This window comes from Choloepus didactylus, chromosome 10, assembly GCF_015220235.1.
Source record: "Choloepus didactylus isolate mChoDid1 chromosome 10, mChoDid1.pri, whole genome shotgun sequence".
Taxonomy (NCBI): Eukaryota; Metazoa; Chordata; class Mammalia; order Pilosa; family Megalonychidae; genus Choloepus; species Choloepus didactylus.
The window spans coordinates 22195263-22217291 of record NC_051316.1 but is presented as its reverse complement, the minus strand read 5'-3'; the positions used below and the strand labels follow the sequence as shown (position 1 = coordinate 22217291).

Genomic DNA, 22029 nt, shown 5'->3' with positions numbered 1-22029 from the left:
GACTCTATAATAGCAGAAGACTACATATAGTGTATTATTTGAAGGTGGAATAAGTACATTAGGATTCATTAATACATGGAATCCTATACAACTATAAAAATAGGAAAGGTTTTTTTATGTTTGTATTTGGAGTGATAGAAGAGCCTGTTGGAAGACAATATGGAAGAACTCCTCTTTTATCAGTATAAAGATTTCTTAGACAAAAAAAAAGAGAAAGGATTGAGAAAATTGATCCTAATAAAAATAAGAAGCTTTTGCTTACTAAAAATAACTTGTCAAGTGCTAGCCTTGGCAGCTCATATACTTAATTGGAACAATACAAAGAAGATTAGTGTGGCTCCTGTACAAGGATGACCCTCAAATTTGTGAAGCATTCCATATTTTTCATTGAAGAACCTGTTTTTGCAAAATTGACCAGTATAATCAGTCATAGAAAGCTAGCAGACCCAAACATAAAAGAGGACAGTAGGAAAATGTTTAAATTTTCCATGAAAAAAGTGATGTGAGTTGATAGGAAAATGCTACCCAATTAGGCAAAATTGCTGGTTGAAACCCAGGGATCAGGAGTGAGGGACCCAACTCAGGCTCTGCCACCTGCTCACTGTGTCGCAGGGTCTGGGTTTCCTCATTCACAGGGTATGCCTGAGAATTAAATGAGTTAGAACATGTGAAATGTTGCATAAGGGATCTGCAGTTACTAAACCCTCAAAATAATTTATTTCTTAAATATTTAGCTATAAATAGGTTGAAACAAGAATGGGTTATTTAATAGTTTTATGTTACCATTTCCCATATGGACAAGGGTAGGAAATCAATTCGTGACCCTGTGTAGATCAATAAGAAATAGCCTCTATCAGATTATTTTAATGAGAATTCTGCATGAAAAAAAAAACAGCTTTATTGAGATATAATTCACATACGATATTCTGTTTAACTATACAGTTCAATGACTTTTAGTACATTTATAGAGTTGTGCAGTTCTTACCACTGTCTAATTTTAGAACCTCTGCATCACTCCAAAAAGAAACCGCATACCTATTTCCCCTGCCCCAGCCCACCGCTAAGTTATCTTCTGTCTCTGAATTCACCTATCTGGACATTTCGTATAAATGAAGTCATACCATATGTGATCCTTTGTGACTGTTTGAAGATTCATCCATGTTGTAGCATCTATACGCAGAAAGGCATTTTACACATGTTGGACAGAAACAAACAATCAAGCCCGGGCCAGAAAGGCTCCAGAACTGCAAAGTCCTGTTTGATCCGATCCTCTCTTATGAAGAGAGTCTATGATCAGGCGGTGGAAGATCTGAATTCCAGAGGGTAGAAGATCTGCCAGCCTGTGCATGGCATTGATGTGGAAATGCAGGACAACCATGAGGAGGCCACCGTGGGGGCCATCCTCCTCCGCGAGCTGCGCCAGTGCATCCAGCACATGGAGGACACTGAAGACAAGGTGAACGAGCTGCTGCAGGAGTTTGAAAAGAGTGGCAAGACCTTTCTGCACACTGTCTGCTTCTACTGATGCCCCCTGCCGCCGAACCTCCTTTTGTTAATACTTTTTCCTTCCGGACAGCCAGTTTAAGTTTAGGTATTCTATTGGTGGATGGACGGTAGAAATACCCAGGTAAATAGTACATATGAAATGAGAAGGTTTACATAATGCTATATTGAAGCATTCAAGTTTTTTCTATCTCACTTTTACTTATGAGTAGAAGTGATTGTAAATTTTTTTTTCTTTAACCAAAAAAGAAAATAAGGTTGGCTTATTGTAGATCCCCACCCCTCAGATATGTGCTTCCCTTTAGTTACACCTTTCTTTTCTTTTTTCTCTCCCATTCCAGCTGGACTGTACAAATCCCTGAATAAAGTTGTATGTTAGCAGTGAAGAGCCTGGAATTGGTAAATAAGCATGCAGCTGGTCAAAAGAAAAAGTAAAAAGTAAAAATATAACTTGTCAAGATGCATGTAAGACATTCAAAAAATATTTGCAGCATATAACATAGCGAAATAATTATAACCCAAATTCATAAAACATTTCAAAACTTCAGAAAAAGAAGGAAACCTTAAGGAAAAAAATGCAAAAGACATTAAGAGACATGAACTGATTGGACATGAACAGATGGGACAAAGAGAAAACAGAAGGCAGCATGATAGATATAAAGTGAGTCACATAAATAATTACATTTAATAAAAATAAGCTGAACACTGAAACAGACTAATGCTGGGTTATAAAGCAACATCCACCTATATACTGCCTAAAAGATAATGCATTTTAATATAAAGACACAGCTATGCTGAAAATAAAGGGTTAGAAAAAGAGTTACCATGCACACACTAAGCATAAGGAAGCTAATGTGGCTAGATTAATGCCAAATAAAATACACTTCAAGAAAAAGTAAATTCCCATAGAAAAAGACGGTCATTTCATAGTCATGAAACTGATAGTTCATCAGAAAGTCATAGCGATCCTAAATGTTACCTATAAATACCTATAACAGAGCTTCAAAATACATTTTAAAAAAATCTGTCACAACTAAATGTAAAATTACATTCACATATTATAGATGGATGTTTCAATGTCATATTTCACTAATTGATAACTTTATGATACAAAAACTAAGTAACAAAATAGAACACTATAAATCAATTTGACTAAATTGATGTTATGAAACCTTAGCCCACGAACTGATAGAATACACCTTCTTTTGGGTGCACATGAAGTTAGTTCATATGCTGGGTCACAAAAATAAAGTTCAGTATATTTGATAGGATTAAAACCGTACAGAATACCTTATCTGAACCTGGTAGTATTAAATTAGAAATCAGTAAAAATCACATGCTTAAAAAATTGCCCAATATTAAATTAACCTACACACCTCTGAGTAATCCTAGGTCCTTGAAGAAATCACAATGGAAATAAAAAAATGTATTGTACTAGATAATAATGGAAACAAAGATCAAAAATGTTGAGATACACTGAAGATAATACTGAGAAAACAACATATTTTGAAGTATGAAATTCAGTGATCCACTTAAGATGCTAGAAAAGAAGAGGAAATTAATCAAAAGTAATTAGAAGAACATGAATTACAAAAAATAAGAGTAGAAGTCATTTAAATGGCAAAAAAATAGCAGAAAATTAAGGCCAAAAATTGGAACTTAAAATGATTAAAAATTATTAAATCCCCATGAAGTAAGTACAAATTATCAATACCAAGAATAGGACATAACTAGTGATTTTACAGATATTAATATCATAGTAAAAGAAAATTATGGACAACTTTATGTCAATAAGTTCATTAACTTTGATGAAATAAATTTCTTGAGAACCACAATTTTCCAAAATTAACATGAGAATAGAAAAGCCAAATTGCATTATGTCTGTTAAAGAAATTGATTTCCTAATTAAAACCTTACCAAACAGAAGACTCCTGGGCCATATAGTTTTACTGATAAAGTCTATAATCCTTTAAAAAAGAAATTTTACATATCTGTTCAGAATGAAAGAAGAGCATGTTCTAATTTGTTTTATGAAGACAGTTTAACTTTGATACTAAAATGTTACAAAAATAAAAACAATGGAGACCAACATCCTTCATGAAACAAGACACAAAAATATTTAACAAAATATATGAAAACAAATCCAGAAATACATAAAAAGTATAACCTGTCATGACCAAGTGGAATTTTATACCAGAAATACAATATCAGTTTAAAACTTTTAAAAATCAGATTGGTTAATCACAAGTACAGAGTAAAGGAGAAAATATGCATGATATTCTCAGTAGCTGCATAAAATATCATATAATTCATACTCATTCACTATAAAAAGTTTCAGCAAAAAGAAATATTTTTAAAATTCCATGATACAACTTCTTAAAGTCTACCCAAAAATCACTACAGCTAGTATTATATTTAATAGTGAATTATTGACCATGTTCCCTATGAGACTGGGAGCAAGAAATGGAGATCTGTCCCCATTGCTTCTATATAACCTTGTACTGGAGGTCCTAGCCAGTACAATAAGGAGTAAAAAAATGAAATAAGATCTGTACGGTTTGGAAAGTAGGACATATGACAGTCTTCCTTTGCAGTTGACAGGATTGTCTATGTGAAAAATACTAAGAAATCTACAATAATATGTTTGAACTAAATGAATTAAATTTGCAGTACAAAAGTTCCACATGTAATATCCGTTGTGCTTATGAATTACCACTACAAATTTGCAAAAAAATAAAAAATAAAACATTTCATTTACAGTAGCATCAAAAACAAAATATTTATAAATAAATTTAACAAACAACATGATCCATCCATACACTGAAAATTACCAGACATTTCTGAGATAAAGAAAAAAAAAATCAGTGGAAAGATATACTGTGTTCAAAGATCAGAATCCCCATTATTGTTAAAATATCAATTTTCACCAAATAGATGTAAAATTCAAATGCAATCCCCAGCAAAATACCAAAAGGCAATTTTGTAGAAAGTGAAACCTTGGTACTAACATATATGTGCGTGTGTGTGTTTGTATGTATGTATAAAATTATTTTGAGTGATATGTAAGTATTCAAAACCTAGAGTGTGATGCAAAGCAGACCAATGGAAAAAGGGAACAGAATAGATAATCCAGAAAAACACCTCCACGTAAATAGTTTTTGATTTTTGGCAAACGCACTAATGTAATTCAATGGGGAAATAGATTTGTTTACAAATACTTCTGGAAAACTAAATAACTATACAGATAGAACTGGACCTTAACTACCCTCTCACTCTGCATCTAAAAATTAACTAGAATTGGATTGCAGAAATAAACAAAATATGCATGCCTTAAACATATAAAAGGAGTAAGGAGACTATTTTCATAGCATTGCAATAAATGCAGATTTCTTAGAAAGGCAGAAGGAGCACTAATCACAAAAAGAATGACAAATTGCACTAAATTAAAATTAAAAGATCTATTCTCATTTAAGGACACCACAAAGAAAATGAGAAGACATGCAGAAGACTGGGAAATATAAGTGCAATATCTTATCTGCCAAAGGACTTGTTTCAAAAATCAATACTAAAAGACAAATTTGTTTAATTTGTCCCTTCTCTGTCCCTTATAATCCAGACTAGTAGTGGTTCTAATAACACAAGTTTTGCAGAAACCTTCTTGGCTTTGCATGTATTCACAGAGATTCAAACATCACGCAGAAGGACTTCCCACAGATCCTTCCTACATAACTGCATTTCCAATCCTGAGTTCCACTGAAATGGCTAACTGAATCATTAAGTTAAACCTTCACATGGAGCCCTATTCTCTGGGGATTCGCTTTCGGAAGATTCAGGGAGGTCCCTTACAAAACCATTGCTGGCTCTGGTCTCAGAGCACACTTAGGCTGAGAATTTTCCAGATCATAAATTTCTGATTGCTTTGTGCTTAAGAGTCCAGAGTTCAGTTTTCAGCTTATCCCTTTCCTCTTACATTTTGCTATAAGCTGAAAGGAGAAATTGGGCTGCACTTTCTACACTTAGTTTGGAAATCTCCTCAGCTAAATACCTAAGTTCATTGCTTTCAAGTTTTGCCTTCCATCTGACATCAGAATTCAATTTTGCCAAGTTCTCTGCCACTTTAAAACAAGGATCACCTTTTCTCCAGTTTCCCATAACACATTCATCATTTCCTTCTAAATCCTCCTCAGAACTAACTTTAGCATCCATATTTCTACCAGCAGTCTGTTCAAAGCAGTCTGGGCTTTCTCTGTAAAGAACCTTACAATTCTTCCAACCTCTACTCATTACCCAATTCCAAAACCATTTCCAGACTTTTTTGGTATTAGCAATAGCAGCACCCCACCTCAGTATGAAAATCTGTTTTAGTTTTCAGGCTGCTAAAGCAAAAACCACACAATGATTTGGCTTAATGAGAATTTGCTAGGAGAAGTCCAAAATCAAGGTGCCATCAAGGTGATGCTTTCTTCCCAAAGACTAGTGTTCTGGGCCTGCTGCTAATGATCCATGGACCTGGGCAAATCTGTTCCATGGCAATACACATCATGATCTCCCAGGCCTCTCCCTTTGCTTCCAGGTTCTGTTGACCTTCAATTTCTTGCTTCCCATGGCTTTCTCCCTCTATGTCTGAATTTTATTCTAACTTATAAAGGATTCCAGTAAGAGGATTAAGACCCATCCTGATTGAGATAGGTAACACCTTAACTGAAATAACCTCATCAAAAGGTCCTACTTACAATAGGTTCACACCCACAAGTGCATTTTGCTGTAGGCTGAAAGGAGAAATCAGGCTGCACTTTCTAGGCAGCGCAGAACTTGAATCAAGTTTAAGAACATGTTTTTCCGTGGTTCATACAGCTCCAAAGCACCACACCTTCCAAACAAGTTCAATGAGCTAGAGGAAAACAAAGACATTGAACTATAGGAAATCAATAAGAAATACATGCCCACAAGGAGGTATTAGAAATTTTAAATAGAAACCAAATAAAATTTTGGAGATGAAAAGCACAAAAACAGAATTGAGAAATATACCAGGGGTGTTGAACAGCAGATCTGGAGAGGCAAAAGAAAGAATCAGCATACTCAAAGACAGGAGAATAGAAACCATTCAGTCAGAAGAGCAGAAAGAGAAAAGGATGGGAAAAAAAAATGATCAGAGCAAAAGGGATTTGTAGGACACCATGAAGTGTACCAACATATGCATTATTGGTGCCACAGAAGGAGAAGAGGAAGAGAAAGAGAAAGAGCCAGAAAGCATATTTGAAGTAATAATGGCCAAAAACTTCCCCAAATTGACAAAAGACATAAATATACACAACCAAAAACTTAAACTCCTAGGAGGATAAACTCAAGTTGATCTCTAGGACATGTGATTTTCAAATGTTGAATGCCAGAGATAGAGAGTTCTGAAAACAGCAAGAGAGAAGAGATTTGCCATGTGTAATGGATCCTCAGTAAGATTAACTGCCAATTTCTTACCAGAAACCTAGGAAGTGAGAAGGAATGTTATGACATATTTAAACTACTGAAAGAGGAAATCTGCCAGGCAATATGTCATTATCTGGCAAAACTGTCCTTCAAGATGAGGGGGAGTTTAAGACAATCTCAGATAAACAAAAGCTCAAGGAGTTCATCACCACAACACCTGCCATACAAGAAATAGTAAGGGAAGTTCTTAACGTTGAAAGGAAATGATAGTAAATGGTAGCTCTGAGCCATAGGAAGAAATAAAGATCTCTGGTAAAGGTCACTACATAGTTAAATAGAAATGTCAGTATTAGTGTATTCTCAGTATCTCGGTATGTAATGCTACATTTTATTTCTTATAAGATTTAGAATACAGTTGCATAAAACATAACCATATTTACATAAAATGATAAGGTAGTGTGTAACAAGAATAACATAAAGAGGAGGAATGGAAGGATATAAGAACAGAGACTGTGTATGCCATTAAATTTAAGTTGGTATCACTACAAAGCAGTGTGTTAATAGATGTATATATTTTGTTATATAGATTTAGGATGTTAAATACAAACCCATGGTAATCACACAAAACTATTTAAATGATATACAGAAATGGAAACCAGAAGGGGATCAATTTGCATCACTACAACAATCAACTATACAAAAAAAAGACTACAATGGAGGAAATAAGGGAAAACAGGTGTAGAAGTATAAGGGAAGATAAAAGGATAAATTCCTACTTTATCAGTAATTACTCTGAATGTAACTGGATTAAATTCTCCAGTCGAAGTACTCAGATTGGCAGAATGGATTAAAAAGGCATAATCCAACTATACATTGTTTACAAGAGACCCAAAGACACAAATAGGTTAAAAGTGAAAGAATGGAAAAAATATTCCATGCAATTTTAACCAAAAGAGACCTCGAGTGGCTAAGATAATAGACAAAATAGACTTTGTTAAAAGCTGTTACAAGAGTAAGAAAAAAAGACTATATTAATAGAAGGGTCACTCCACCAAGAAGGTATAACAATTGTAAACATTTTTGTACCTAATCACAGAGCCCCAAAATACATGAACACAAAATACATTGACAAACTGAAGCAAAAAAACACCTCTACAATAACAGATGGAGACTAAAATACACCCTTTTCATTAATGGATGGAACATCTAGACAGAAGATCAATATGGAAACAAAGAACTTGAACATTAGTATCAATGAGTTAGCTCTAACAGACATACACAGAACACCCAACAACAGCAGAATACACATTCTTTTCAAGTGCTCAGAAGAATCATTTTTTCTGGCTCATTCTCCACAATAGACAACATGTTAGGTCACAAAACAAGAAATCAATACATTTTAAAAGATTGGAATTATACTGAGCATCTTTTCCAGACACAAGGGATTAAAGCTAGAAATCAGTAACAAGGTAAACTGGAAAATGCAGATATGTGGAAATTAAACAACACATATAAACAATCAATGAGTCAAAGAAGAAATAAAAAAGGAAATTACAAACTATTTTGAGATGAAAGAACACTGAAACTAACATATCAAAGTTTATGGGATGCTGTGAAGGCAGTTCTAGAGGGAAAATTTATAAATAGGAATTTTTAAAAACATTTTTATTGTGAAATATAACATATGTAGAAAAGTGATAAATTTCAATGTACAGTTTAACAAGTAGTTGTAGAGCAAATGTCAAAATGTAGTATGGGTTACAGTTCCTCAGTTCCAGGAATTTCCTTCTGGCTGTTCTAATATACTAGACTCTAAAAAGAAATATCTATATAATGATTCAGTAGTCATAATCATTTGTTAAATCCTAACTTCTCTGTTACAACTTCTCACTCTCATTTGATCATTTTCTCAATCTTCAGGGATACATGGTCAAAGACCTTCCTAACTTCTTTATGGGATAGGGGAATGTAACTTGTTATTCTGAGAGAGACTGGTACGTCTAAGTTTTAGGGCTTATCTGGCATAGGAACAATCTGGAGGTTTCAAGTTTCTGCGAAATAAACTTAGTAAGTAAAACTTTCAAAGAGTCTTACATAGTGCCCTGGGTCTTTAGGGTTTTCAGGAATACTGTTGGTTGGGGTTTGGCATACCCTGGCAATTTGCATAATCTGACTGAAGCTGCTTAAGAGTAATTTCCAGAATGTCCTCTTGACTCTCTATTTGAAGTCTCTTAGCCACTGAAACCTTATTTTGTTACATTTCTTTTCCCCCTTTTGGTCAAGAAGACATTGTCAAGTTCAAGATGCCAGGGACAGACTCATCCCTGGGTGTCATGTTCCACATTGCCAGGGAGACTAACATCCCTGAAAGTCATTTCCCACGTAGTGGGGAGGGTAATGAGATTTTTTGGGCAGAGTTTGGCTTAGAGAGAGATAGAGGCCATATCTGAGAAACGAAAGAGTTGAGCAGCTATTTTAAAAAAGAGTAAAGATAACAAATCAACAACCTAATTTCACATCAAGAGGAACAATAAAAACTAGAGCAAAATAAACCTAAAGTGAGTAGAAGGAAAGAAATAATAAATTTAGAATGGAGATAAATGAAATAGAGAATAGAAAAACAATTAAGAGAATCAACAAAACCAAGTGTTGGTTATTTGAAAAGATCAATGAAATTGGCAAACTTCTAGCTAGACTGACAAGAAGAAAGAAAACCTAATTATAATCCAAAATTAAAGTCGGGAATGCATTACAAGTGATCTTGCTAGGAACAACTCTACTCCAACAAATTAGATAATACAGAAGAAATGGACAGATTCCTAGAAACACATCTTACCTAAACTGACTCAAGTAGAAATAGAAGATCTCAGCTGACTTATTAAAAAAAAAATCTTAACTTTCAATAAAAGTTGATGGCTTTTAAGGCTCATCCAGTAGGAAATGTCTATCACAAGAGTGCTTTTAAGGCTTATCCAGTAGGAAATGTCTATCACAAGAGTCATTTTTCTGAAGCTATTTCTGAGAACAAACAACACTTTAAGATGTCAATGTGGAGATGTAATTTTGTTGGTTAGACTCATGCACCAGTGTCTGGCCAGTACCTTCTTAGGAATCTGGTTCCAGCACCTGGACTTGGGGTTCCAGTGACCACTTCTCAATCATAGGTGTTGAGAAGCAGTTATGTTGTGGGTGTTTTTCTGGAATGAAAAACAAACCAACCAACCATGAAATAAGGCTCTGACCAACTAATTGGCAGTTTGTGAAGTGAGCTGGCTAGTTAGGTGGATTCAGATAATTCAAAGTTGGAAAATGTCAAAATCAAGGACTTGACCCAAAGCAATGTCAGAGGAGAAGCAAACCTCTACATTTGCCCTAGAATAATCTCTTTTCTCCTAACCACTGGGCTGATGTTGAAAAAGTAAAATAAAATGATAGAGTGTTTTTTTTTTTTTTTTTGCAGGAAATTGGATTACAACAACTATTGTAATAATTTTAGTAGGTATATTACATGAAATTTGGGGCATTTATTGAGAAAGTCCAGGAAACTTGAAACTGGAATGAGGCCATGTTTTTTGATTCAGATGTAATTTAAACCCGTTAAATATGAGTTCCTCTTGTCATTATAAGCAGCTGTCCTCCCTGTGTGAGGCTGCTCCTGCCTTGCTGTTACTGTACAAAAAGTATAAATCTCAAAATCATTATTCCACATGAAAAATACAGACACAAAAGAGTATATATACACTGTGTGATTCCTCTTGCATGAAATTATAGAAAACACAAAACTAATCCAAAGTGACAGAAACCAACGAGAACTGTTCCCAGATGGAGTTGTCTGGATAAGTGAAAAAATGGCCCAATAAAGTTGGGCTCTCAATAGATGGAGATTTATCTCAAGCATTGAGTCATATATGGTTTTGACTACAAGACTATCTTTAAGAGAGCCATCATGTCCCAAAACCTTCTATAAAATGATTAGTGCACACATGAATATAATGCCAAGTACCTTCTTCTCCCCTTTCCCTGCTAGGATGGACTGAGCCTGAAGGTAAGATCAAGGAGAAGAAACATTCTTCCTTCACCCATGTAGATTTACAAAGCAGCCAGGAAGCCAAGTGTTACCACCAGAAGCAATGGGTGTGGTCAGACATCTATTATTGGTTAGTCACAACAAATAATCTCTGCTCTAGGCACTTTGCGTGGGAAATTAGGCTTCTGAGGCATACTAAGTAATTAGGATTCCTTATACCTGGCACACTCTCTGCAAATTTAAAACCTTTCAGTTTTGTGGAAATCAGTCTCTCTGATAAGCTGAGAAAAAGAGTGAGGATAAACTGGCTTCTGAGAGTAGCTCTCTCACTTCTCTCTCCAAATCCTAAGGGGTGCTCCTAGCGTAACTCATCCCAGAAAGGAGATGCATACTCCCTTCAGGACCTGTCCCTATGACCTCCCTTATTGACCATAATCGGAGTAAAAGCCCAGCAATGCCCAGAAGGGAAATTGCAATGTCTAATTCAGATATATATATAAAAAAAAAAAAAACACCAAAGGAGCTCAAAATCTTCCTCAGTAGTACAAGCTGAACTGGGTAACCTACGTGAAGGTGGATTCTTAGGATATTAGTCCACAAACGTTGAAATATGTTTGGATAGGGTCAAAGTTATCAATATGAGTATACTCACCATGGATTCAGGAGCAGCACATGCTGCATTTCATATGCATGAAGTACAATATTTATCCAATGGAATCCTGACTAATATTTTTTTAAACTCTGGGTATTTCCAGTGTGCCGCCATGTTTGATAACTAGGTACCTGTGTGGATTTGTGTGTGCATGTGTGTATACATATATATGAAATCTTAGTCTTTTCGGGAGAAAACAAGCATTTATCTCCATAATAGGAATTCAAATCCTCTTTTCCATCCCTTGATGTATCATAGTTTATAGACAGAAGTCTTCAAATGAAAGGAGATGGGTCCCTTTGAATCAATTCCTGGTTATTTAGTCACAAGTATTACCGCGAATCATTCCCAAGCATTCCCAAGGGAGATTTGTAGGCATAGACAGGTTGAATTTCCACACAAGACCGACTATGCATGATGGAATAATCTAGAAGTGATGGCTGCTGCAAATATAATCCCACTTAGTGATGGTTCTGAAAGTCTGGTGAAATGAATTCTTCTGTTTGTGCAGTTTGACAAGATATATTTGTATGTCCACTTTATGATGAAGAGAGATGTTCTGAGTTTAGATTCATACTGACTCATGTCCAATGGCTCAGTGAGTTGACTGGCAGTGGGGGGCTAGAAAGGAATACGAGTGAACAATTTGGTAACAAAAAACGCCTGGAGGAGACAAATGTGTATGGACTTCTTGGAAAAAACAGTGGGTTGTATGAATGCTTACCAAAGATAGAACGTTAGAGGGTGGAAAACAAGTGTACATGGTATACGTATTCTGATGACTCTCTGTGCTGAGCCATGAGTTGGCCATTACAATATTCCCCTTCCTGAGGCCATTGCTCCTACTAGGGTGGCATTTTTCTGCCAGATTCCAGTAATTCTCCTACTCCCACTTCACACCTGGTGGTGATACGGCTCCTTACTCTGTCACAGGGTAGTTCACCAACCCTTACCATAGTTTGTCAAGAGCCCTTTTAATAGAATCTACCTGTTTCTTGAGGGGATCTTGATTAAGGGGAGGGAATTTTATCTCTTATTTCATGTCGCAATTTCAGGATCTGGAATGATGTCTCCTATAGCGCAGGTTTTCAGTATGTATTTATTGAATAAATTCACCACTTTTTCTGTATTAGATATCTTAATGTATAAAAACCAACAGTTTTCTTATATATAGTTATAACTGCAGCACCAGACTTGGCCCTGGCTTAAAACTCTCCGGCTGGGATCCCAGGCACCCAGTACCAGGTTTGGGTGTCGATGGGTCCGGGGTTTGTAAAAAGGATCGAGGTCCCAGGATGAAAATTCATAAGTTAGGAAGTAAATTTACAGTTATATAATTTCGTTCCTAAATACTTAAGTAGTCACGCCTTTAACTATGCAATTTTCCCCAACTGTCTCCAAATGTCTTAAGAAAAAGGTTATTTCCAACGGGATCTGTTCGGTACCAGACTTTCTCTTTGGCGGTGCAGTTCAAGTTTAATCCTTAACCTCTGCGGGCACAGAGGGATTTTGGGTAGGGGAGACCTTTAAGAATCTCAGCCCCCAACTTTCTATAACACACAAACATCCTAAACATCACTTCAAATAGGAGGTTTCTGGTTTCCTCGCGTAGCAATCTGGGAACAAAAGTCTGTCCTTCTTCTGCGCATGCGCACCCGGAGTCCCGCCTCCTTTGGATTTTCCTGAGACTGTCCGGGTTTCTACCGGTTGGAAGGTAAGTACTCCGTGTGTGAGCGGTGGGGAGCAACCGGGAGAGGCGGGCTTGGGCCCAGGGAGCGGGAAAGGGAGTCCATGGAAACGACCCCGCCGCCTGGAGCCTGTGCGCGCGACCGGCCCGTCCGTCCGTCCCTGAAAGGCCAGCGTGGTCGAATCCCCAGCTCCGCGCGCTCCCGGGGCGCCGGGGGTGCAGAGGCCTCCTGAGGGGAAGGTGCTTGGTACCAGCGGAGTTGCGGGGAGCTTCTGCCCGACCCGGGTACAGCTCGACCGGGAAAAAGTGGAAGCCGAAGGCCGGAGGTCAGTGTGTGTTTATAACGTTATAACGTTGACTGTGAGCATGTCGGGAAGAGCCGGCCATGGGTCTGCGAACTCCGGAGAGAGAAAGGCCTGAGTAAATTCCAGCTGTCACCAGAAACCAGGAGCGAGGAAAGGAACTTGGGAAAGGATGAGTTCATTAATATGAAAATGAGGTTAGTAATAATGACTGCTTTAGCATACTGTTTGAAAGTTAAGTTTCACCTGTAATTATACAGATGCCAGGTACTAAGCAGTAAGTGACAACTACATTTTTATTTAGAAGACACTATTCTTTCGTTTAGTGGCTTATGTAAACCTCACAGCCACTTTATGATGTCGGTATAACCATATGCACTGAAAATAATAAAAAACTGAGGTTCTAGTTGGTGGGGTGATGTGGTCAGGTCACAAGCCAGCTGTTGGGGAAGCTTGGATTTAAAGGAGGTGTGCTTTACCCCCATTCTCAGGCTGTTTCTAATATCACACCTGCCTAAAACACATGATTGTAACCTTCACAGCACTTAACTGAGTGGCCTGTCATGAAGTCTCTGGTGATACTGTGTAAAGTGAATGTGAAGAGTGTCCCCCCCATGTACCAAATGCATTCTGGGGTTTCTAGTGTCTTCATATTCCTTGGGTAAGACAATATTCCTGGCCCTTCCTGGCCTGGCAGGCTGACTGTGTTTTAAGTCTGATACTGCAGTGAGTTCCAAAAGTCATGTTTTTTGCCCTCAAATGAATTTACTTCCCAGGTCTAGGGCCCCAATCTATTGGGAAAAAGCAGCACTAGTGAGGTAGGAAGCAGGAGGCCTCTGGGAACTGGAATCTTACATGGAAGAGAATGTTTCTCTGACTTTTCACTTCTCACCAGAGCTTCAGAGGAGAGGCTGAATTGCCCAGAAAGAAGCAGGTCCTGATTTGCTCAGCTAAAAGCAGTTCTTGATCTGCTTGCCCAGAATGAGGCAAACTCTGTGATGTCACCACCTCCATAAGTCACCACAGACTGTCGGACAGTGGAGGGGTTGTACCAGCTTTGAGAAGGGCGAGGTGAGCTGAGGAGGCCCAGAGGCAGGATGCTCAGCAAGGGCCACTTCACAGGAGAGCCTGTATGGGTGACATCTGGAGATAAGGGATAGCCTCTGGAAGTGAGGATATTCTGTCTCCATGCATCCCTAAAAGGTTTCTATGCTTTTATTCGCCACTCTATCAAATTATGTGCTGCTGTAACTCATGTCCATTACCAGATGTGATACTCCTGACATTATTCTAACATTGTAGAATCCTGGAATGATGTGTCACGAAAGGTTTCCATGGATATATATCTCTTTCCTACTCTTGAAAGCTTTAAAGACATCGGGACTGAATGCTTCAGTAACTTGTCTAGGGACATCCAGTGTGTTCGTGGCAGAATCAGGAGGAAAACACAGTGCAGTTCACTTTCACAGATAAGGCACCACAAGCATCTTCTGACAAGGGCCTTTTGAGAAACTGCATTGTGGTTAAAACAAGTAGTTAAAAATCCTTGCCTTAAAACCACCTAATTTCTTTTAGTCGGCTTTCTGTGGACTTTCTATGGCAAGGGATAAACATAATTACTGAGAAAATAGATGCATGATGCACCATGAGTATTTTCTGCTAAGTAGCATATAAGACAAAATATTTAGCTTTCAAAAATGTCACTATCAGGTTTTTTTAAATAATTACAGGTTCACAGGAGCAAAGAAAGGAGGTCTGTGCGCCCTTCACCCAGCCTACTCTTACGTTAACATCTTGCACAACTATAATACAATATCAAAATTATGAAATTGACATTGGTTCAGTCAGTATAGCTTATTCCAGTTTTACCAATTATACATGCACTTGTGTGTGCGTGCGTGTTTGTGCGTGTGGTATGTAGTTTCTGCTGAGTTACTTTTAATGAAAGAATAGTGTTTTATCCTTTTGTTTACTGTAATTCAGCTAATCCTCTTTTGTTTTTATTTCTTTGTGTTTTTGTCAGAAGGACCCATGCATTATTGTTAAATCAATTGAGAAAAGTTTATATTCATCCCGTGAAGAACTGCAGGTTTAAGCCCCCATATTTATTTCAGAGTTGCACATTTGCAGATACTATCACCTCAACATTGTCCTTCTCTTACCTTTTCAAGGCCCTTCCCATAGGGATGCTGCTCCCCAGCTGAAGTGCTAAGATCTGTGGGAGGTAAATCCAGGAGCTAAAAGGCAGGCCAGATCTCATGACCTTTTTCTGTCCCCGCAGCTGAACTGTCACAGGTCTCCACATTCTCCCAGAAGCCGCGGAAAATGAAAAAATCTCAGGTGAGCTCTTTATTCATTCCCCACTTTGCACTGTAATGGATTTATGAGCTTTATAAGGGTCCATACATTAATTGGAAATGAAGAACTAGAAATAAATTGAGTCAAACTTGAGGAAAGATGTCCCAGTTAACTCTGATGTTTGCTGTCAGATTTTGGTAGGTCACCTGTGTCAGCACAAGTAGCTTCCCTGCAGTTACCAGTTTGCGAAGATGACATGTTAGTCATGAATTTGCATTGAATTATATTGAGTACTTTTTTGTGTATCTATTGGTTAAAAAAGCATAATTTTTTTACTTTAACTTATAAAAATCTATTTTCTAATGTTAATGGATTCTTAAATTCTGGTATAGACCGTGCTTGCTAATAACTGTGTTATGTTTTCTTACTTATGTTCCTAAGGGTATGTATTTGGGTTTGTTTTTATGCAGTTCTTTTTGTTGTTGTTTTCCTGATACGATATTCAGGATTTTTATTCCTACATTACCAAATTAGATTAAACTATTATTTTCCTGTGTACCTGTCTCATTATGGTATCAAGTTTTAAAAAGAAACAGGTCCTTTCCACTCTCATTTTCCTTTCTAATTATCTAGATGAGAAAATTGTCTGTTATTTGTAGATTTTTGTGAAACTCACCTATGAAACAGGAACTTTTTGTGTGAAGATTTTTTTTTTTTAAATGCATTTTTTTGTTGTTGTGAACTTTAAAATATATACATAACAGAGTTAACTTTCAAAGTAATTTAACAAGTAGTTAGCAAATTTCAAAGAATGTCATGGGTAGCAATTCCACAATTTCAGCTATTTCCATTGTTCTAAAATATACATACAGAAAAGTTAACTTTCAAGCAGTTATATAGGTAGTTTCAAAAATTGTTATGGTTTACACTTCCACAGTTTCAGTTCTTTTCTTATGCAATATACATAAGAATGGTGAAGACTTTCAAAGCACAATTCAATGAGTAGCTATAAAGCAAACTTCAAAGGATGTTGAAGATTACAGTTCTACCATATCATTTACCTCTTTTCAGCTATTCCAACACCCCAGCATCTAAAAATGTATATATATATAGTTTCAATATTCTTATACTTCTGTTCAATCTTATCTTGTTTGTTGCTACCCCTTCCTCTCACTTAATCTCTTTCTCCATTCTCAGGTATGAATAGGCAGTGAGCATCCTATCTTGTTCATACTGAAAGGGGGTGTCGACAGTATGAGGAAGGGGGCTGCATCTGATTGTTGTTCTTAAAGAGGCTGTTGCCTCTGGGTTTTAAGATATGTCTGGCATAGGAACACTCTAGTGGATTAAAGTTTCTGAGAGATAAAACTTAGTGAGTGAATCTTTTACACAATCTCATAAAGGGACCTAGGTATTTGGGTCTACTTTTGGTACGGGTGTGGCGTATTGTGGCTATTTGGGATGTCTAGCTGGAGCTTGCATAAGAGAAACCTCCATGATAGTCTTTTGACTCTATTTGGGATCTCTCAGCCACTGTGACCTCAGCTTGTTACCTTTCTTTTTACCCTTTTTGGTCAAATAGGCATTTTCAATCCCTCGCTGCCAGGGCCAGGCTCATTCCTGGGAGTCATTTCCCACGTCGCCAGGGAGACTCATTCCCCTGGGAGTCATGTCCCTTATTGGGGGGGGGGGGGTTGTTAATGAATTTATTTGCTGAGTTGGGCTTAGAGAGAGAAAAGAGGTTCTCTGGAGGTGCCTCTTAGGCATAATTATAGGAAGGCTCAGCCTCCCATTTACAACCCTAAGTTTCACAAAAGCAAGCCTCATGTCTAGGGCTTGATTTATTAAGTAGAGGGTTCTTAATTTCACTTAATATATATTCTATCCCAGGATAAAACAATCAGTTTCTTACATTATCTTCACTTAGTTGTACAGTCATCATCACTCTCGAATTTAAACAATTATCATAACATAATACATCCCAGAGCTCTTATCAGCTGCTAATTATTCATCCGTAGTATTAGTGTAGTGTTGGTAAGAGATTCTTGTAAGTATAGTCTTTTATATGTAATAGGTAGTTTTTCCATATACCACTCTGCTGTTAACCCTCGGCACCAATGTCATAACTTATAAGTATATCATGCTAACACTTATTTAGGTTTGTGGTGCTACTTTGTGGGTTACATGCCTTTTAAACAGCCATTTACAAACATGTTCACTTTCGATATGTCACTGATACTAAGAATCCCATAGTCACACCTGACCGTTCCGATAACATTAAGTTCACCCTTATTAACATATCTGTACATATTAGATTATTATTCCCCCTTTACTGCTGGATGGTAGGGTAACTTGATGTTCAGTTTTCTGAGGAACCATCTAACTGTCTTCCAGAGTGACTGTACCATTAAACAGTCCCACCAGCAATGAATAAGAGTTCCAATTTCTCCACATCCTCTCCAGCATTTATAGTCTCCTGTTTGTTTAATGGCACCCATTCTTATTGGTGTGAGATGGTATCTCATTGTGGTCTTGATTTGTGTGAAGATTTTGATTGAATTGATTTATGAAATCATCATAAATCTATCCTGGATTTATGTTTTTTATTGATTTAATTTTTGCCATTACAGTTTCATAGAGAATTGTTCATTTTATTTTTTGAAATGTATTTTCATGAGCTTGGTTATAATATTCTCTTATGATTTTAGGGTCGTTAGCTGTTGTATCAGTAATTCCTTTTTTGATCTGTTTTTAAATTTTATTTAAATTTTGCTGCTGCTGATCAGAAAAAAACAAAATGTGTTCTAGTTGGCCCAATCTGAAACCTAGAATTTTATGGTTCTGGGTCTTAACATTTTGTGTGCTGTTAGTGTTCTCTAAATATTAGAGTGGAAGGAACATACACTCACCATATTTGTGCTCTACACTGCTGCACACATGCCTGTCTGCACCAGTTGCTGAAAGGAATATACTTTCTCCATTGAATTGCCTTGGCACCCCTGAGGGTGTAGGTGGTCTATTTCTGGCTGCTGTTCATTTGTTTGATCTGGGTTTGTCCTTTTTGTTAATACCACACTATCTTGGTTAGTGTCCTTCTACAGTAAGTTTTGAAATGATGTGTCCAACTTTGTTCTTTTTCCAAAATTGTCTTGAATATTCTGGGTCCTTTGCTTCTTTATATAGATTTTTTTAAAATAAGCTTGTCTAGTGCCAGGATTTTGATTTTTGATTTGATTACATGTCATCTTGATCATATTCAGTCTCTCTGTTTATTTAAGTGACAACAGAAGGTTTTGAGCTGAGAAAGGACAGCTTTGACTTGTTCTAAAAGAATAACTAATCAAGAATAGAAGGGGGTAGTCAGGCACTGGTTGTCGTAATGGAAGCATGAACATCATAGGAGGGTATTTCAGTAACTCTAGCAAAAATTGATGCTCTTAGGGGTGTTAGCAGTTGTGGTTCTTCAAAGTGGTCAGATTCTGGATATATTTTGAAGGTAGAGCCAACAGGATCAGAGTGTCTTGTTTCCCAGGAGTCTGGCGAATAGAGTATATGCTGTGAAGCTTTTTGAGTTTTTACCAATGTGATATAAACATAATATCTCTGGTGAATTTTATAAGCTTTTATCTTCCCATGAGTGAGTTGGAACAGCTTTTTTTTTTTTCCTGATTCCTCTGTATTTCTTGTTATTGAATTGTTTGTCTCTTACCCGTTTTTCTTTTGATGTGCTGATCTTTTAATTATTGTATCCAGTATGTTTTTATAGCCTTATCCTATGATATAAATTATACTATTTTTCTACAGTTTGTCATTAGTGCTTTGCCTTGCTTATGATTTTTTTTTTTTTTTTGCCATAAAGTCATTTGATTTTTTATGTTGTTAAATTTAGCAGATTTTTTTCTTTTATGATTCCTGGATTTTGAGTCATAGTTGGGCATTTTCCATTGTAACATTGTAGAGAATCGTCCTGTGTGGTCTTCTAGAATATGATTGATTTTGTATCAGGTTCAGAGATTTTATGCATTTGAATTTTGTCCTGCTCTGTGGTCTGAGGAATTGATCTAACTTTTGTGTCCCAGAAGGCAATCTAGTTATCCATATGACATTTATATTCAGCCTTTCTCCACTTATCTAAGATGTCACCTGTATTAAAATTAGGAAATGGTGTGTATTAGTGTTTATTTCTGACTTTGTCTTCTGTTCCCTAGGTCAGTCTGTTGCATCATGTACAAAGACCACACTGTTTTAATTATTGAGCCTTTTAAAGATGTCAATTATCTAGTAGGTCAACTTTATCATATTTGATGTTTTTCCCCCCTTTCTGGCTATATATGCCTGTTTAATTTTCCATATCCATTTTTTGAGCCAAGATAAGGAAAATAATTTGATACATATTTTAAAAGAATAATATATCTTGTTGAGGTTACTGATATTCCAGGGATTTTAAGTTTGAGTTAATCAAATGTCAGTGTATTCATGACAGTAATAGAGTAAAGGAGAGAAGTCATATGCTTATAGGATTATATGTAGCAAATTAATTTGAGAATATTGAATACCTACTCATGATAAGAGTTATTAACATATTAGCAATAAAAGGAATCTTTCTTCATCTGATATATAGCCTACTATGGTCGACGTTATATGTTATAATGTAATACAGCAGAATTTTCTGCTGATATCGAAAATATAGTGTTGGAAATTTTAACCAGGTGTATAAAGAAAAAGAATAAAAGGTATGAGGATTAGAAAGAAAGAAATCTCCCATTTTTTAGACATGCAATGATTGTGTAGGTAGAAAATCTAGAAGAATTTATACATTAACTATTAGAATTAATAAGTCAAGTTAGAAAGTAGCTAGATACAAGGTCAGTGTTTAAAAAAAAAATCAAAATCACCTTTGTTTTGTTTTGTTTTTTGAATTGTTTTTTTTAATGTTTTGATAAAGTAAAAAAAAAAGCTATTGCATTAAAAAAATTAGCTTAAAATGATAAGTAGCTTAAAAAAAAATCAAAATCATTATCTATATCACAGCCAGAAACAATTAGAAAGCAAAAGTTTATACTGTCATATCATCTACAGAAGCATCATCAAATATTAAACATGAGAATTGTTCTGTGCTTCTCTCTTTGTCTGCCTTATCCATGCCCAGAGCTCCTGAAGCATTTCCCCTGACCTTGTGTAGAGAGCGCTCCTCATCAAGATTTCCTACAGTTAGGACCATCCTAGGCATCCTTTATAGCATTGTTTGAAACGCTCAACAGTAAACATGGTAAGAGTTGATTTCCTAAGGTGTTTTCCATGTCACTTGTTTCTGGATGCTTCAGATTGATCAGAAATGTGCTGTTACAGGCATCAGTGTCATTCAAGGACGTGGCTGTGGAGTTCACCCAGGAGGAGTGGCAGCACCTGGGCCCTGCTCAGAGGACCCTGTACAGAGATGTGATGCTGGAGAATTACAGCCACCTCGTCTCAGTCGGTGAGTGCATCCTAACATGTAACTCCCTATATATAGTGCATTTCTGTTTTTTGTTTTTTTAATTTTAATCACATTTGTTGACATGTATTTAACAGAAAATAAAATTCAGTACACGTCTGGTGAGTTTTGAGAAATGCATACAGCTGATTACTACCACTAAATCATGATTTGGAATATTCCTATCACCTCAGAAAGTTTCTTCCATTCCTACCCTTCTGGTTTCAGCAGCCGGTGATTGCTTTCTATTGGAATAATTTTGCCTTTTCTTGAATTTTATTTAAGTGGAATCATAAAGTATACTGTCTTTAGTCTTTTTTTAACTTAGTATAATGTTTTGAGATTCGTGTATGGGTTTGTCTTTATTGATAGTTTATCCTTTTTATCCCAAGTAGTATTCCTTTGTACAAATAAACCATAGTTTATCACCTCTCAGTTGCTAGACATGTTTTTTTCCAGTTTGGGGCAATTATGAATAACGTTGCTATGAATACTTGCCTACAAGTCTTTGTGTGAAGGTCTGTTTTCATTTATCTTGTGTATATACCTAGGAGTGGGCTTTTTGGCTCTTTGTATATGTATCTTTACAGAAAACTGCAAAGTGTTTTCAAATTGGCTGTTGTTTTTATGCCCATTAGCAATGTCAGAGTTCTCATTGGTCTT

General features: G+C 36.5%; 2 protein-coding genes, 1 non-coding gene and 1 pseudogene across 3 annotated transcripts in view; all 4 read left to right on the top strand.

Moving 5' to 3' along the window:
- Positions 1-279: 279 nt before the first annotated feature.
- Positions 280-385, top strand: LOC119505841. The gene has a single exon (XR_005210876.1). It is a non-coding gene; the product is annotated as a U6 spliceosomal RNA (small nuclear RNA).
- On the top strand, positions 351-1525 carry LOC119545124 (annotated as a pseudogene).
- An 11724-nt stretch (positions 1526-13249) lies between these two features.
- The window catches only part of LOC119505041 (zinc finger protein 782-like), a 32332-nt gene continuing 23552 nt past the window's right edge, over positions 13250-22029 (top strand). Inside the window, exons 1-4 of the mRNA XM_037797738.1 lie at positions 13250-13320; positions 15877-15935; positions 21043-21162; positions 21243-21369. Coding sequence (XP_037653666.1) covers positions 21160-21162; positions 21243-21369 — 130 coding nt within the window. The 5' untranslated portion in view covers positions 13250-13320; positions 15877-15935; positions 21043-21159. The remainder of the gene's footprint in view (positions 13321-15876; positions 15936-21042; positions 21163-21242; positions 21370-22029) is intronic.
- LOC119505042 (zinc finger protein 510-like) overlaps positions 21242-22029 on the top strand; it is a 122963-nt gene continuing 122175 nt past the window's right edge. Inside the window, exon 1 of the mRNA XM_037797741.1 lies at positions 21242-21369. The gene's annotated coding sequence lies outside the window, so the exon portion shown is untranslated. The remainder of the gene's footprint in view (positions 21370-22029) is intronic.